Raw genomic sequence first — 16,280 nt, 5'->3', positions numbered from 1 at the left:
ATTTCTGCTTGTTTTCTGCAGGTCGGGTATCGCTAACCCTGTTTCTCCCAAAAGCCTAGTTGAGTTGGAAAGTTCAAATTTGTCAAAGATGGACCATCACTGAATATTCTTGTGCTGGTTTCAATGAGTAAACAATTGTACCAATTTAAACAGATTAATTTGACAGGAAAGCAAGGGCATTGAATAAATAAATTCACAAACGATATGGAGAGACTGAGGGTTCAGAAATGACACATGCACCTGCAAATAAAGAGGACCTTATGGCACAGTGGTAGTGTCCCTGCCTGTAGGCTACAAGGTCTGCTTTCACGTCCCACCTGCTCCAGAGGTGTGTGATAGTGTAACTGAACAGGTTGATTAAAATAACTAAAAGAAACCAAATCCTGGAATTTCTTACAAGGATCCAGATGGTTTAGGGCTTTTGTCAGTGATAGTATTCCCACCCCAGGGCCAGAAGCCTTGGGTTCAACCCCCAGTTGCCCCAGAAAAGTGTTGTAATAGGCAATGCAGGTTGATTTTAAAAAAAATCTATATCAGCAAATAATTATCAGTTAACAAATAGGTGCAAGACCAATTATCCTGGCCCCTATCTCAGTGGCAGCAGCAGATAATGGATTAACAGTGTACTTGAACTCCCTGTGAACAGAATTCATTCCAGCCTTGATTCGGTACAGCCCATTTCAGAATCTCAATACTGTCCACATTTGGCCTGCATATCCAGCAGGGCAATACAACCTAAACTGATGGAAATACAAACAATGCTTGGAAAACAGAGCTGAGAGCCAGTTAACTGGCCAGTGCACTAGAAAGGAATGAGCTGCATTAGTCATATCCTCAGTAACTTCTTTTCTGCATTTCATGGTTGTCAGCTGCATTTTTTAAAAAAAATGTAATTTAATACCCCTGCTCCTCTGCCGCTTCCCCTGTCAAGTTGTGTGCCGTTCTTGGGAAAAAGAGGCTGAATAGGCAATTTGTTCTCAGTTTTCCTGCGTTCTATAGTTAAGGAACTATCCTCTGATCTCCCCTCAATCTCTCCTGCTGGAGCGACTGGCTTCTGATCGGTGCTGTCCAACTGAGACAGTGATGTACATACTGCACTGATCACAGTCTCAAACGTGTTCTGTGAGCCACATGTATCTGTGCACCATTTTCTTTCAAATGCCTCTCTTTAGTTTTAACAGTATGCTAATTTGTGCAGAGCAGGCTTGTGGCTAGCATCCCGCAGGATAGTCTGATTCAATCAAACCATATGATCATCACTGTTTCTGTGAAAAGTATCATTATTCAAGTTACTGCTTGAATGTAGTCACAGAATGATCATACATGTTAGTCTATATAGCAGCAGTGGATGTTTTCACAGTAATTATTGTGTCGATGCATTGACAAATGTAACCATTTTAGGATGTTTGGCTCTTTAGAGTACTCTGATGATTCCTGGTCAAGCACTACTATAGACATGTGGGTGCATAGCCTAGATTGATGCTTTAGCACTTGAGGGAATGCAGAAGTTTGACTTTTAGGTACAATGTAAAAGTAATCTTCCTGATAGGTGGACATAAAAGATTGTATTTTGATGTTTTGAACATGAGTTGGGGAGTTCTCCTGGATTTCTGGTTGATTCTTATCCCAAACCAACATTAATGAAGCAGAAGATCTGGCCACAGGTCTCCTTGCTGTTTGTGGGGCCTTGCTGTGAGCAAGTTGGCTGCTGCTGTGTTTTCATACATGACAACATTGGCTACACTTGAGCAGTCGTTCATTGGCTCTGATATTCTCTGGGAAGTCCTGAGATTATGAATGGCATTCACTACATGCATGATCATTCCTTCAGTTCCATGTGATTTAAGGGGGAATTGAAAGACAGAAAAATGTAAATATGAATGACAAATGAATGCACAAGGGGTGCACGAAGCCTTACAGCCCATTATTTTTAAGTCACTGTTGACGGCTTTAGTGCATTTCTTTCAGGTATATTTAAATTACTTCTGCATAATTACTGGTTAACCAAATTAATGGCGCTGATAGCGTGTGATCTAGTTTGATGTAAATGGAGTTTCAATTCTCCATTCAAACACTTTGACTGAGTACAGCTGATAACCTCTCTCTGAGGTCTCCCTTCAGAAAGTGAAGGTAAACTGGCGCTGCAGGAATCCACAGTGCCTTGTGCAGGCTAAGAACCTGTTCTTTCAAATACTCCACATGTTGGTTATTTTTGAGGGTTACGTAGGAAGACAGTCCCTTTGAGGCAGGCTATGATTTCTGTGCCTTGTCAGAACACTAGGAATTGGCCCAACCATCCAATTGGAGCAATATCATGCATGTGAGGTGGTTCATTTCAAACTTGGCTGCATGGTGAACATCATCAGCATTGCCACTGAGGGTGGATCTGAAATGTTTAGAATTCTGAAGCTTTCACAGCATGTCACAGGGTATAATTACTGAGAAAATGTAATCTGTGAAGGGCCTTGGGGCAACTTGGTGCAAGCAGACCCCTAGAGTTCTGAGAAAAGACCACCCTTTGTGGGTTCTGATTCCCATCCTAACTTGGACATATATTGCCATCCCTTCATTGTAACTCAGTCAGGATTCAGGATACCTCTAATTAAAGGCGCGTAGACAGTACCCTCGCCACACGGTTCACGATGAAGACCTATCATCACCTTCACAAGGGCAACCTAAAGATGGGCAATAGTGGCCAACTTTGCCAATGATACCTGTGTTCTCAGAGTGAGTAGTAAAATAATCAAAACCACACACAGACACACACATTCACGCGCACACACATGCACACACGCGCATGCACACACATTCACACATGTATAGACACACACGCCCATGCACACTTGAATGCACGCACACATGCACACTCGTACACACATGCATGTACATGCACGCGCACGCACACACATGCGCACCCCATACACATGCGCTCAGACACGCGCACATGCTAACACACACACATGCACACACAATTTTAAGAGCACAGCCAATATGAGCATGGTTTACCTAGAAGCAGTTCACTCTAATGAGCACATTCTTGTGGGGGTTACTTGTGAATGGAGACAGACGAGAGCAACAATCATCCTACCTCTAAAAAAAACTTCAAATGCTGTCAATAAGAATGAGATACGTTTGCTGCACCAGATGTTCATCTATCCTGCTACAATGTGGTGGCTAATAGTGAATGGCTTTTCCAAAGGCACATTTTTAAGCAGCATTGCCCAATATGGGAAACAGCAGCTTCGATCTGTGTCTGATCAATGCATAGACTCAATCCTTGTTTAAACAGGAAAAATAACATTGGCTATATTGTTTTTCTGCTGCAGTGCATCTCTGCAGATTGGAGACCTTGCACCCTTTGCCCTCTTTCATGTGCCTATCATCAATTAATAAGCCATTTTCATGTAACCAAAACCTCAGAGTGCATTAATAGACTCAGTGTAAAAGGACAAAATGCACAGATATGTCACATCAACAGCAAATAGGGTCTTCCTAATGGACTATCTATGGACTAGCAACTGCCAAGGTTTGCTTTAAATAAAAGATTAAGAGAAAACTCAAGGATAAATAAGGGCCTTTTCTAGTAATTCATCCAGCTGACAATCATTAGTTGCATTTTGAGAGCTTCTAACATGCTTATTTTACATTACCTGGAAATGCAATCCGATCACTTATCACCCTATGAGTAAAAACAATTGATCAAAAATCTGTTTTGAGGTAATTTTTGACTAGCGTTGTTTCAAAGTAAGACTTTTCCATGAAAGCTGTCATTTTCTCCTTCTATTTTGTTTATTCATGGGACATGTGTGTCGCTGTTTAAACCAGCATTTATTTTTATTCACTGGCATCTGGGCGTTGCTAGCTGGCCAGCATTTCTTGCCTGACAATAATTGCCTTGATGAAGGTGATGGTGGACTGTCTTTTTGAGCCATTGTGAAGTTCATGTGTATAGGGACACCCAGAATGCCTTCAGGATGGGAGTCTCAGGTTTTAAACCAGCAGTAACAAAGGAACAGCTATGTATATTCAAGTCAGGCTCTTGTGTGGCTTGGAGAGGAACTTGCAGGTGCTGGTATTCCCATTCATCTGCTGCCTGTGTCTTTCTAGCTGGTAGAGATTATGAGTTTAGAAGGTGCTGAGGAACCTTGTTGAGTTGTTGTGCATCTTGTAGACAGTACCCACTGCTGCCACAATGTGTTGGTGATGGAAGGAGTGAATATTTGTGGATCTCCTGACAATCAAATAGGCCATTTTGTCCTGAATGGTGTCTAACTTCTTGAGTGTTGGTGGAGCTGCACCCATTCGGGACAATATTCCATCACACTCCTGACTTGTAGATGGTGGACAGAATTCAGGGATACAGGGAGTGAATTATTAGCCAAAGAATTCCCACCCTATTGACCTGCTCTATAGCCACTGTAGTTATATGGTCATTCAGTTCAGTTTCTGGTGAATGGTAACCTCCAGGATGTTGCTAGTAGGGGATTCAATGATAATGCCATTGGATTTCAACAGGTTGGATTCTCTTTTCTTAGAGATGGGCCTGGCAATTGTGTGGCACAGATGGCATTTGGATAGCAGTACTTTTTATGAAATAATCTCAAAGCTATTTTAAGCATTATTTGACATATCCCAATTTAAATCTGTATTGTTCTGGCATTTGGATTCAGGTGAGATTTAACTGGAATCTAAACTTTAGGTGAGTTACAAAGGCCAAAATAGATCTGTTTTAACATGAGCCACCAGTGACAGAAGCTAAATGGACAAATAGTGAAGACTGGAGGCACAACTCGTCATTATTGGGTGTCTGCGCAATTACATCCTTGTCTCAGGGTCAGATGTTGTTGACCTGACCCTACTGTAAGACTTAAGTAAATAATCAGGCAGTCAAGTTAGTGCAGTATTTGGTCTAAGGTGTGAGCCCAAGGTACAGTCTGCATGTTGCAGTGGCTCAAGTGGATGGTATACAGCCTGTGAGTATGAAGTAGCCCTGTCTACAAGTATCTCATAGTTCCAAGTTAATTGCTGGGGGTGGATTCAAGCTCATTCACTGCTTCATCTTATGATGATAACTGGTAGGTCAAGCATTTCAAAGGCTGGGATAGATAATAGATTGAGCTGAAGACAACTTGGGAAGGTGCTCTGTACTTCCACAAGCAAAGAAGGAGAAAGAGCAGGCAGATGTCAGCAGTCTGTTCTAAGGCATCCTGATGACATGTTGTGAAGTTTACCCTGCACTTGTAGGAGCCCATCCCCACTTCCACCTTTGCTGGAGACTGTGGGAGGCACAGGAGGTGTTTTCATGAAGGCGGAGGATGGCATGAAGAATGGCTTTGCTTACTCTCTGAGTTCAGGTAGCACACCGACATCAACCAACCTCACCAACTCGGTACAATAACACTGGGCACAAAACCTGTGATCAGTCTCCGGGTACAAACTTGTCAAAAGTGAATAGTCACCACAGCAACACACTGGCTGCAGAGATTGATCATGAAGACAACAGATGGCATCTCGATTTATAAGATCCAACCCTCCCTGGAGATGCCAAATGGTGCCACTGTAATTGTACAGATGGAGAAATGCTTGGCTGGTGTCGATAGGCAGCAAGTGTGGCTCAGGTGCAGAATTTGAATATCTTGTGAGGTATGTTTCCATAAAAAGAACTTGAAAAGAACAATCTGTTTACACTTTGCACAAACTAATTTGGTGTCTGTGAGGCAGTTTTGTATAATTGGGAGTATTAGTGCACCAGATGTGCACAACACAACTTTGAAAACTTTGCGAGTATTTCTTGGCATCAGAATATGTTGGGATTAGAGCTGTCATTTTTTATGTTTTCATTTTTCTTCGTGGCCAGAGCTTCTTGACTTGTGTTGGGTTAGACTTCCCAAGGTGTGCAGACTACCTTTCAGAAGCCCAACCAACTGGTCATTTTACATGGGTCTGACTGGAGAGGGGGATGGGACAAATTATTTAGCTATGAAAGGCACTCATCTTGTTTTGAACTATTTCTACACTCTGCAGCATGAGATTACTGATCAAAGCAGGGATTTGGAGATCCAATGTAGCATTCCAGTTACAATGCAGGTTGCTCTCCCTTAGTTTAACACCAACTGGAGTTCAGATAGAGAGCTGGGGCAGAGCTGCCTGGAGTACACAGCTCAGTATCCCAGTTGTATCCAGAAAGCAGCTGGAAACAGGAATGATCAACCTGATATTTACCATGGTGTCTACATTTAATAGACTTGTTCAAAACCTAAGATGCATTTTAATATGGTAAACAGGGGAAACTTGTTTCAGCTGAATATTGATAGCCCAGGACCTAGAAATTTAAGATCATCACCAAAGGAAGGAGGGCTGAAGAAGAAATTGTGTTTATATAAAGAGCCATTAGGATGTGGGTATAAGGCAAGGAAAGTGACTGAGTGGGACTTTCAGTGAATGCGCCCAAGCACACAGCAGCTTCTCCCTATCCTGTAAATGTAGGGCTGGGTTCTAAATGTGGAATTGTGTGCAGCTCACTCTCACACACACTCTCACACACACTCTCACACAAACACACACACACACTCACACAAACATACACTCTCTTGCTCTCTCTCTCTCACTCACACACACTCTCACACACACTCACATACACACAGACACACACACACTCTCACAAACACACACATTCTCACACACACACATACACTCTCACACACATTCTCACACACACATATACACACACTCACACACATGCACACACGCACACACCCACTCACTCACTCACACACACACACATAAACACACACACACACACACAAATACACACAAATACACACAAACACACTCACTCAGTCACTCCCCAGACGTGTTTCCCCTCCGTTAGTGGCCAGAGAGCCAACTCACTGCCAAATGAAGGAGGATAAGTGGGAGCTCTCAAAGAGGGAGAGTAAATCCAGAGCCTTTCAGTAGCAGCAGGTTTGTCAGGTTAGTGAGGGTCATGGGTTGGGGGATGGGAGGGGGAGTGGCTTCAACATGGAGGCTTATGTCTCTCCAATTTTTCAAAAGTTGCAATTAAAAAAATAACTTTTGTTGGCAGGTCATCGCTGTGAGGACACAGGAGGGAGCGAAGTGGGGAATCTTTGACAGTGCTGCCTACCCCACTGCCCAGGGCCAGTGCCCTGGGGCTTTCTGCCAACTTTCCCCTACCTATCACATCACCACCTCCCCCCACTTCACACTTCCCAACCCATCCCACCCCATTCCACACATGGCCAATCCACCCCACACCCCTTCTGTCAAACTCCTTTGCAATGCATTCTGGGTTCCATTAAATAGTGCAGCATTGAAGGGACCAATCGGCCCATCTAATGTGTGTCAGTTCTTTTCCTGTTCATTTCCTTCATGTATTTATTCAATTTCCTTTGGAATACTGATGTGAATCAGTATCAACTTCAATATCAGGAACGGAGTGCTTTCCAAATCCTCACCACTGTTTGTGTAAAATCATTTTCTTGTGTCAGCCTCTGGTTCTTTTTGACAATCTATTTAAATTAAGTTAAATATGGGACAATCGATCCTGCAGCCAATGGCAACAGTTTCTGTTTCTTCTGTCTCTTTTTTTCCCCTCTGCCCTCTTGCAACATACCCCTTCCTCTCCTCCTCCTCTTTTCCTGTCCCTCTCTCTCCCCTCCCTGTCTCTATCACTTCCCCCCTCTCTCTCTCTCTCCTCCTCTCTCTCCCTCCCCAACTTTCTCTCCATACCCGCTCTTCCCTCCCCTCCTCCCCCTGGGGGAGAGGGGGTGTGCAGTGCCACCTCAGCTTGGCATCTATACCCCCCAACCCCCAGGGCATGGGCCCCTCTCCTGGACGATACAGTGGCATCATCCAAAAAGGCAGTCACACATGGAAATGAACGTTATACTGGGGCTCCATTTTGAAATGTACAAATCGCCAGTTTCACTGTGTTTTTTTCCTTCGGTCATGTGTCAGGCAGGAAGGGCTGTCAGGCCTATTTGGAGCATGCACCAACCCCCACTGCCCCCATCCTCAGGGCACCTTTACCACCCCACTCTGTCTGCAGGAATTTGGAGGTCAATTGGAAAATCCCAGCTGCTCTTCCTTGATTGACCTTAAGTTACCCTTAACAAGCTAAAGGGTTCTGGATGGGGTCATGGTGGTTTTACCTTTCACCCATCTCCAAACCTGGGCCCATTGAGGCCTAATAATCAAGCCCCAATTCTCTGACATTTCCCATTGAGGATTTTAGATCAAATCTGTGCCTGCTCTGCTGGCCTACTATGTAGTGTGATTGTTGAGTTGTCCACAGACTCAGTCCTTGTTCAACCTCAAGTTAGCCATTTATGCTCCAAAAGAAAGAGGTCTCCTGCTGTCAATCTGAAACCCCCCCCTTGCAGGTGATTATGAGAGAGTGTGCTCCAGGTGGAGCCTAACCTTCTGTGAGTGCCTATTGAGAAATGAAGCACATGGCTCTTACCAATTCCCCACCAATAACAGCCCACTGCCCATTCAAATGATGGCCTCATTGTAAAACCCTGCTGTGGCTTTACAGGAAATTCCTGCAAATAAATGACAGTGTAGGCACAGAGGGTGTCATGTGGAGACAGGGTGGTGAGCATTCCTTATGTGTCAGTGGCACCATGGTGCATATTGATGATGTAATTGTTGCCAACTTCCTCTGCCAGTGAGGAATATAAAATAACTCTGTTATTTTATATCTTCAGTACAATCCTGTTACCTCACAGAGCAAAACCAGCAAAACACCTTGGAGATATACATGGCTTGAACAAAGTTAGGGTCACTACCTTTTTTAAAGTCTAACAGTGAAAGTGGAGTGTGTGATGAGGTAGAGGAGGGGCAGGAGTTGGGATTTTGGCTTGATTCCTGGACGTTGGATTTGCTCAAGTTTAAAATGTTTGACAGGAGTGGTCCTTTCAAAGACACTTCATTGGCTGTGAAACACTTTGTATTCTCCTGAGCCTGTGATTTGTACATTATACAAATGCTACCTCTTCCTTTTCTCTAATTTAAAAAAAATGAATGGTTGTTATCTGTACATTAGGAAACAGTGTTTAGGAGAAATGGACTTTTATTCTAAAAGAATCTGACTTTGTGTCCTGTTTTGCATTGAACTTCTGGGCTGACTATTTAATGGACCATATAAGGAACAAACTGGCCTTGTTTACCTGAGGGATTGATTGTGTGTGATTGAGGAAGCTCACTAGAAAGGGATTGGGAGAGAAAGAAGTCTGTCCAAATTACTACTTAATTATTTAGATTTCAAATAACTGCGTCAATTAGAAGTTGATGAATACCAGAATCTAACAATACAGCTGGTATTTTAATTCTGGGGAATTCTGGCTGGTTGCTCTGAATCATGGCGGTTGGCAGATGCTGTGATTATAATTGAAGTTGCAGATCATAGTGCTAGATTTCCCAAGGTGTGCAGCACACACCAATCCCAACTATTCCAATCAGTGATGGATTCTACACAGGCAGAGCTCCCGATTCCAACTAAAATCAGCAAGTAATTGCCGTTCCATTTCCTCACTTAGCCTGTTACAATCTCTCTCTTTCTTGTTCCAGGTGTAAGTGCAACATGCATGCAAACAGCTGTCATTTCAAAGATGGGAATCTGATGTGCGAGTGTGAGCACAACACAACAGGTCAAGACTGTGGAAAGTGCAGGAAGAATTATAAAGCCAAGTCATGGCGACCAGGCAGCTACAGTCCATACCCGATGGGAACAGCCAACAGCTGTATGTATACGCTTCCTATTTTCTGGGGCATGTCACCTTTAAACTGTATTGACCAAAATAGAATCAATGGAAAGTATTGAGAATGATTCTGTTCTGTAGTTCTGTCACTGTGGTTAGGTAACAGTCCATTGCTCTGAAGGCTTGAGAATTTATGAAATAACTCGACAGAGGCCAGTATCCTGTCACTAAGTCATCCTTTATTCACACATCGAGTCATAGAGATGTATAGCACAGAAACAGACCCTTTGGTCTAACTCATCCATGCCGACCAGTCATCTTAGGTAAATCTAGTCCCATTTGCCAGTATTTATCCCATATCCCTCTAAACCCTTCCTATTCATATACCCATCTGGATGCCTTTTAAATGTTGTAATTTTACCACCCTCCACCACTTCCTCTGGCAGCTTGTTCCATACGTACACCACCCTCTGTGTGAAGAAGTTGCCCCTAAGGTCCCTTTTAAATCTTTCCCCTCTCACCTTAAACCTATGCCCTCTAGTTTTGGACTCCCTCACCCCATGGAAAAGACCTTCTCTATTTACTCTAGCCATTCCCTTCATGAAAGCCCTTGACACTGATCCATCTCCCTCAGTGTCAGCTCTCAGAGTGAACTGAACCTCTGACACTCTGTCAGCCAGGGCTCCTTGATTGGACCAGATTAACAGCCCCAGTCAGGGAACTCATATTCTGTGAGATCCACCTTGCTGACATCGTTACAACCACTACAGTTTGTCGAGTTTTCAAAAGTTCCACAAGTCCCAAACATCCTTTCAGATCTGATCAAAAATATTACCTTGAAGCCCAAGTTTTGGGACAGCCCAAGAAGGACAACCGTTAGTAACAAAGAGTTTGTCATCATTCACCTTCTTTGGTAAAATAATGGATTTGGGCAAGAGCTTACAGCATGCCTAAAATAATTAGTGCAGTTTGGCAAATGTCTTGCCTAGCAATGAGGAGTGTTTGATATGAAAACAAAAGGACCTCTCCATTTATGGTAGACCAATTGAAAACTAGATATAAATCTTATCATTTAGTCAAATTGAGGTATAAAGACGCCAATCGATAGATTGTTTACTGTTAAAGTGGATGCCGACAATTACAAGTGTAATATAAATATTATATATTATGTATAATATAATACAAATGTATAAGTGAAAACATCAAATTTATACTCAATTTCTGAGCACTATGTGGGATCTAATGCAGAAAACAACCCAATGATCCAATGGAAAGGCAGGTCAGAGGAGGATACATACTGGGGGACTGTTCAATAACTTTGTCACTGCAAGTTAAAAATTATCTCAATGTTCAGCTCAATTTCATTAGGGGATGGAGGTTGGGATATCCATGCCTTGCCCATTTTTCATTGACAAACAAATAAAAATCTGTGAAGAAGCTGCATCACATCAATTTTAGTTTGATCTGAGTGCAGTAGAACTCCAACACATGCTTTCCATGTGTCATTTCATTCCTGGGAGGCCAGTCTTTAGAGCACACATACTCCCTTTGGAAATTTAGGAGCCTTTAAACCAGGTGGTTTCTCAAAAGTGCTCATGGTTGACTGGTTAAGTGGCCACTAGGTTGAATGGAACACATTGAATGGGGTTGGTGTTTTTGCAGCATTGAGCACAAACCATCACTAGAAAATCTCTCATATCTGAAGTTTTTAGACTGTGTTTTCTCTCCTTTCCCAATTCTCAACTGGGGAGAACTCTGGATTGGTGACCATTCCGTAGTTACAGCTGGCACTGATATCCCCATGTACAGTCCAATCACAAAGATTCTCTGGTACCAAATGGACATGTTTGTAGATCTACTGGAGGAGCAAACATTCTGGGGCAATTTTTAATTAAAAGCTAATAGGATGGCTCAGGATTGTTAACCCTCTGATTGTTAAAAATCAGATTAAAAATCAGTTGGCTAAATCACCTAACTTTTGTGAGAGTGAGACATCATATCTCATATAGAACGCAAAACAACTTATACACTGGCTATTTGCATTAAATGTAGAACAGACTGCAGCAGGTGGAATGCCCAAGCTCTGGGACACTTTATTGAATTGAATTGGGATTTTGTCCTTCTCTGGTGTATATCCAGCATTACACTGACATTGGCTCCTCAACCAGGAAGAGCACCTCCAACCCAATGTTGGACCTTGGCTCGCACGTCATGGCTGTATTTGCAAAGAAGTGTGGACAGCACTTCTGCCTCATCCCTTCCACTCCTGCTTCACTACCCCCCTCCACTCCTACCTTGTCCCTCCCATTCCTCCCTCTGCAGGGATGATCCTTTAAAAATTTGCTAAAATTTAAAATTGCTTCTTGATGTTGGCAACAGTTGTTGCTGAAACAGTACACAGCAACGTATATTTATCAAGCACCTTTAACGTAACCAAACATCCCAAAGTGCTTCATCACAAAATAACTGAGATGTGGGGCAAATCATTCCAAGTTTAGTCCAAGAGAGAGATTTTAAGGAGTGGCTGAACGGAGGAAAGCAGAGATTTATGTGGAGAATTCTTGAGTTTAGAATGGCACACAATTCAGAGTAAGGGAGCGAAGAGAGAAATCAGGGCCCTCATTTACTCATGTAAGTGCCTGTTTTAGGAGCTGCCTGTCACACCAGCCAGGACAACATTGTCTGTAAAACAGGCAGGGACTGGGTGTGAGGTGTGCTTCAGAAATGGTCTTCTCTGCCCTGGAAAGCAAACACAAAGAGAATCATTTTCATTGTCGCTTTGTCATATCAAAGGGCATCAACAGTTTTTACAGAAGTCCAAGTCTATTAATAACAGATATAAGACTGGACTCTGAGATGTGAAATGCAACACTGTAGAGCCAGTGAGTGCTGGCTGTATTTTCCTCTGTCTGTCAGAACACGCAATGCCCAATTCACACTGGGTGAGCGGGTGGCCATCAGAAACTGGAGGAGGAAGTTACAAAGTCTGCGTGAAGTCTCTGTCGCTGTCTGTGCTCCTCTAACACCATCCTCTGCTTCCTTTCCAGGTGTGGCTGCCAGCTCTGCTTATGGTAGTAAGTACAACCAGGACATCTTCCCCCACCCCCACCCCCCCCCCCAAACCCCACTTCTCCCTTTCTCATTCCCATTTACATCTCTCTTTCCCCCGGATGTCATTTTCAATGTGTTTTTGTTTAAACTGAGTTTGTTCTGGTCTGCATGTTGTTTTCTTGTTTGCCACAGTTTTGAAAAAGAAAAGTTTTTCCACAGTTTTTAACCTAAATTGACATTTAAATAAAAAAGAGGGGCTGTCCAGGGTCTACAAGTGACATTTTGGAATGGCATGTCTCTACACCAGGGTACACCTCTGTTTCAGAAGATCCTTGATTTTCAGCTATTTTTAATGTATCTTAATTTGTTTTAGTTTATTGCTGTCCCCTGCGGTTTGCCAGCAGATTGAGTTCCGGTCACAGTAGAAGTTCAGGTTCACAGCCTTGACGCCATGACTCCATTTAACATCAACAACTCCATTCGGATTTGTTTCCTGAGTTACACAATGTAGATGTCACATGACACTAAGAAGACCAGCATTTGCTGCCCTTCCCTAATTGCCCTTGAATTCAGTGACTTGCTAAGACCAGGGGGCAGTAAAGAGTCAATCACACCGCTGTGGGTCTAGAGTCCCGTGTAGAACCAGACCAGGTAAGGACAGCACATTCCGTAAAGGATTTTGGAGAATCAATGCAGTGACTACCATTTGGTTAAACATCCTAAGGCATTTTACTGCAAGAAATGGGACGCCAATCAGGAAGTAAGGAGAAAGTGTGGGAAATGGAATGCCAATCAGGAAGTAGGGAGACAGTGTGGGAAATGGGATGCCAATCAGGAAGTAGGGAGACAGCGTAGGGAGGGCGCATGAAGGAACTGGTAAAGAACACAAGTTTTGAAGAGGTTTTGGAGGGTTGAGAGAGCTTAGTGAAAGATCCCAGAGTACAGGAGCCACAGAGTGTAAAAAGTTTGTCACAGCTAGTGGAACAGAGAGAAATGGACTATGATCCTATAACTAATCGGGCTGGATAAAACAGGGAGTTCCCTGTGTTTTGTTTTGTCATTTTATCAGACGTCCATTCTCACTGCTGCCAATATGTGATCTGAAAAAACATGAAACTAGCATTTGTTGCCCTTTCTTATATTTGTAGACCATTCAACCCCTCGATCCTGTTCTGCCATTCAGTAATTTCCTGACTGTTCTTCTCTTTTTGAATCCCTGCTGCCAACTTTGGATTTCTAGGTTTGCAAAACATGCAGTTTTAGGTTTTCATGAGGTGTGTTTACAAAGCAGGGGGCAAAGAAAAGCTTTCAAGGATTCATCGCCATGACTCCCTGATCATTGTGGCATTCATTAGTTGCAACGATCCAAGATGCTAATATTTTCTTGGACCAATCCGCTGTTTCTACATCTGTGATCAACTGGGAGCCTACTACTGACCGTCCTGGGAGCTGTCCCTAGCCAGCAATCCCAGTACAGTACACAAAGCAATTACTGCTTTCAGTATAAGACCTTAAAGAGTGACACTCTTCCTAGTGTGCATCAAGGAGAAAAAAGCAGATGCCATAGGTAGGGTGGATCACTCTTAAAAAAAAGTGGATGGTTAGGATCCCTTAGGTCCCTTAGCAGACAGATCAGTGAGCTGGTAGGGACATAGATTTAATGTAACTGGCATAAGTGTTAGAGGGTAGACGGGAGACTCTTTTTTTTATCCAGAGGGCAGTGGAGATTTGGAAGTCACTACCTGAAGGTCGAGGCAGAATTACATATCACATTTAGAAAATTCTTGGATGCACCCTTTAAGTACAGTAGCTTACAGAGACATAGAAAGCAGACTTAGACCCTTTTCAGTGGCACAGACATGATGGGACAAATGAACGTGCTTTGTGCTATAAAATTTCAATGCTTCTTGCATGCAGTGGGGGGAACAGGGTATAAGGGGAGATGACTAGGATGGGAAGTCGAGAAAGAATGTTTGAAGCAGGACAGGGGAGAGGTTCCGCTGGGTTAGGGAACACATTATGGAGTCTGGGACAACAGACAGATACACGCGCACACATAGACACACAGACATATACAGATACACGCACACACATACACACACAGACATATACAAATACACACGGACACATAGACACACAGACATATACAGATACACGCACACATATACACACAGACATATACAGATACACACGCACACATACACAGACATATACAGATACGTGCACACACATAGACATATACAGGTTCATGCACACACATACACAGACATATACAGATTCACGCACACATACACAAACAGACAAATACAGATACATGCACGCACAGACACAGACATATACAGGTACACGAACACATAGACATATACAGATACATGCACACATACACACACAGACATATACAGATACACGCACACATAGACATATATAGATACACACGCACACACACATACACACACAGACATACAGATACACGCACACACATGCACACATGGGCCTATACTGATACACACGCACACAAACATATACAGATACACGCACACATACATACACAGAGAAACATATACAGATACACGCACACACATACACAGACAGACATATACAGATACACACGCACACAGACATATACAGATACACATGCACACAGAAATATACAGACACACGTGCACACATACACACACAGGCATATACAGATACACGCACACACATACACAGACATTTACAGATACAAGCATACATACACACACAGACATATACACATACAGACATATACAGATACATGCACACACATACACAGACATATACAGATTCATGCACACACATACACTGACATATACAGATTCACGCACACACATACACAGACATATACAGATTAATGCACACACGTACACAGACATATACAGATTCACGCACAAACACAGACATATACAGATACACATGCACACATACACACACAGACATATACAGATACACGCGCACACATACACACACAAACATATACAGATACAGGCAGACACACATATACAGATACACGCACACACACATAGACACACAGACATATACAGATACACACACACACATAAACAGACATATACAGATTAATGCACACACAAACACAGACATATACCGATTCAAGCACACACATACACAGACATATACAGATTCACGCACACACACAGACATATACAGATACACACACACACAGACATATACAGATATACATGCGTACACACACATACACACATACACAGACATACAGATACATGCACACACATACACAGACAGACATATACAGATACTTGCACACACACACACAGACATATACAGATATGCGCACACATACACACACACACAGACATATACAGATACAGGCACACACATACACAGATACTCACGCACACACATACATATACAGATACACATGCACACATACACATACAGACATATACAGATACACACGCACACATACACACACAGACATATACAGATACACACGCACACATACACACA

The 16,280-nt window shown here is 42.9% G+C and overlaps 1 protein-coding gene across 4 annotated transcripts in view; it reads left to right on the top strand.

The window, feature by feature from the left end:
• The window catches only part of LOC109921011 (netrin-G2-like), a 104,975-nt gene that overhangs the window by 58,104 nt on the left and 30,591 nt on the right, over positions 1 to 16,280 (top strand). For 2 of the 4 annotated variants that reach the window (XM_048613706.1, XM_048613705.1), the window contains exon 3: positions 9,592 to 9,768. In XM_048613706.1, coding sequence (XP_048469663.1) covers positions 9,592 to 9,768 — 177 coding nt within the window. Of the gene's footprint in view, positions 1 to 9,591; positions 9,769 to 12,769; positions 12,797 to 13,419; positions 13,425 to 16,280 lie in introns of all 4 variants that reach the window. The other 2 variants (XM_048613703.1, XM_048613704.1) reach the window with 2 other exon arrangements.

This window comes from Rhincodon typus, chromosome 28 (assembly GCF_021869965.1).
Source record: "Rhincodon typus isolate 14 chromosome 28, sRhiTyp1.1, whole genome shotgun sequence".
Taxonomy (NCBI): Eukaryota; Metazoa; Chordata; class Chondrichthyes; order Orectolobiformes; family Rhincodontidae; genus Rhincodon; species Rhincodon typus.
Note: the sequence above shows the minus strand (reverse complement) of the source record. Positions and strands in the feature narration are given on the sequence as shown.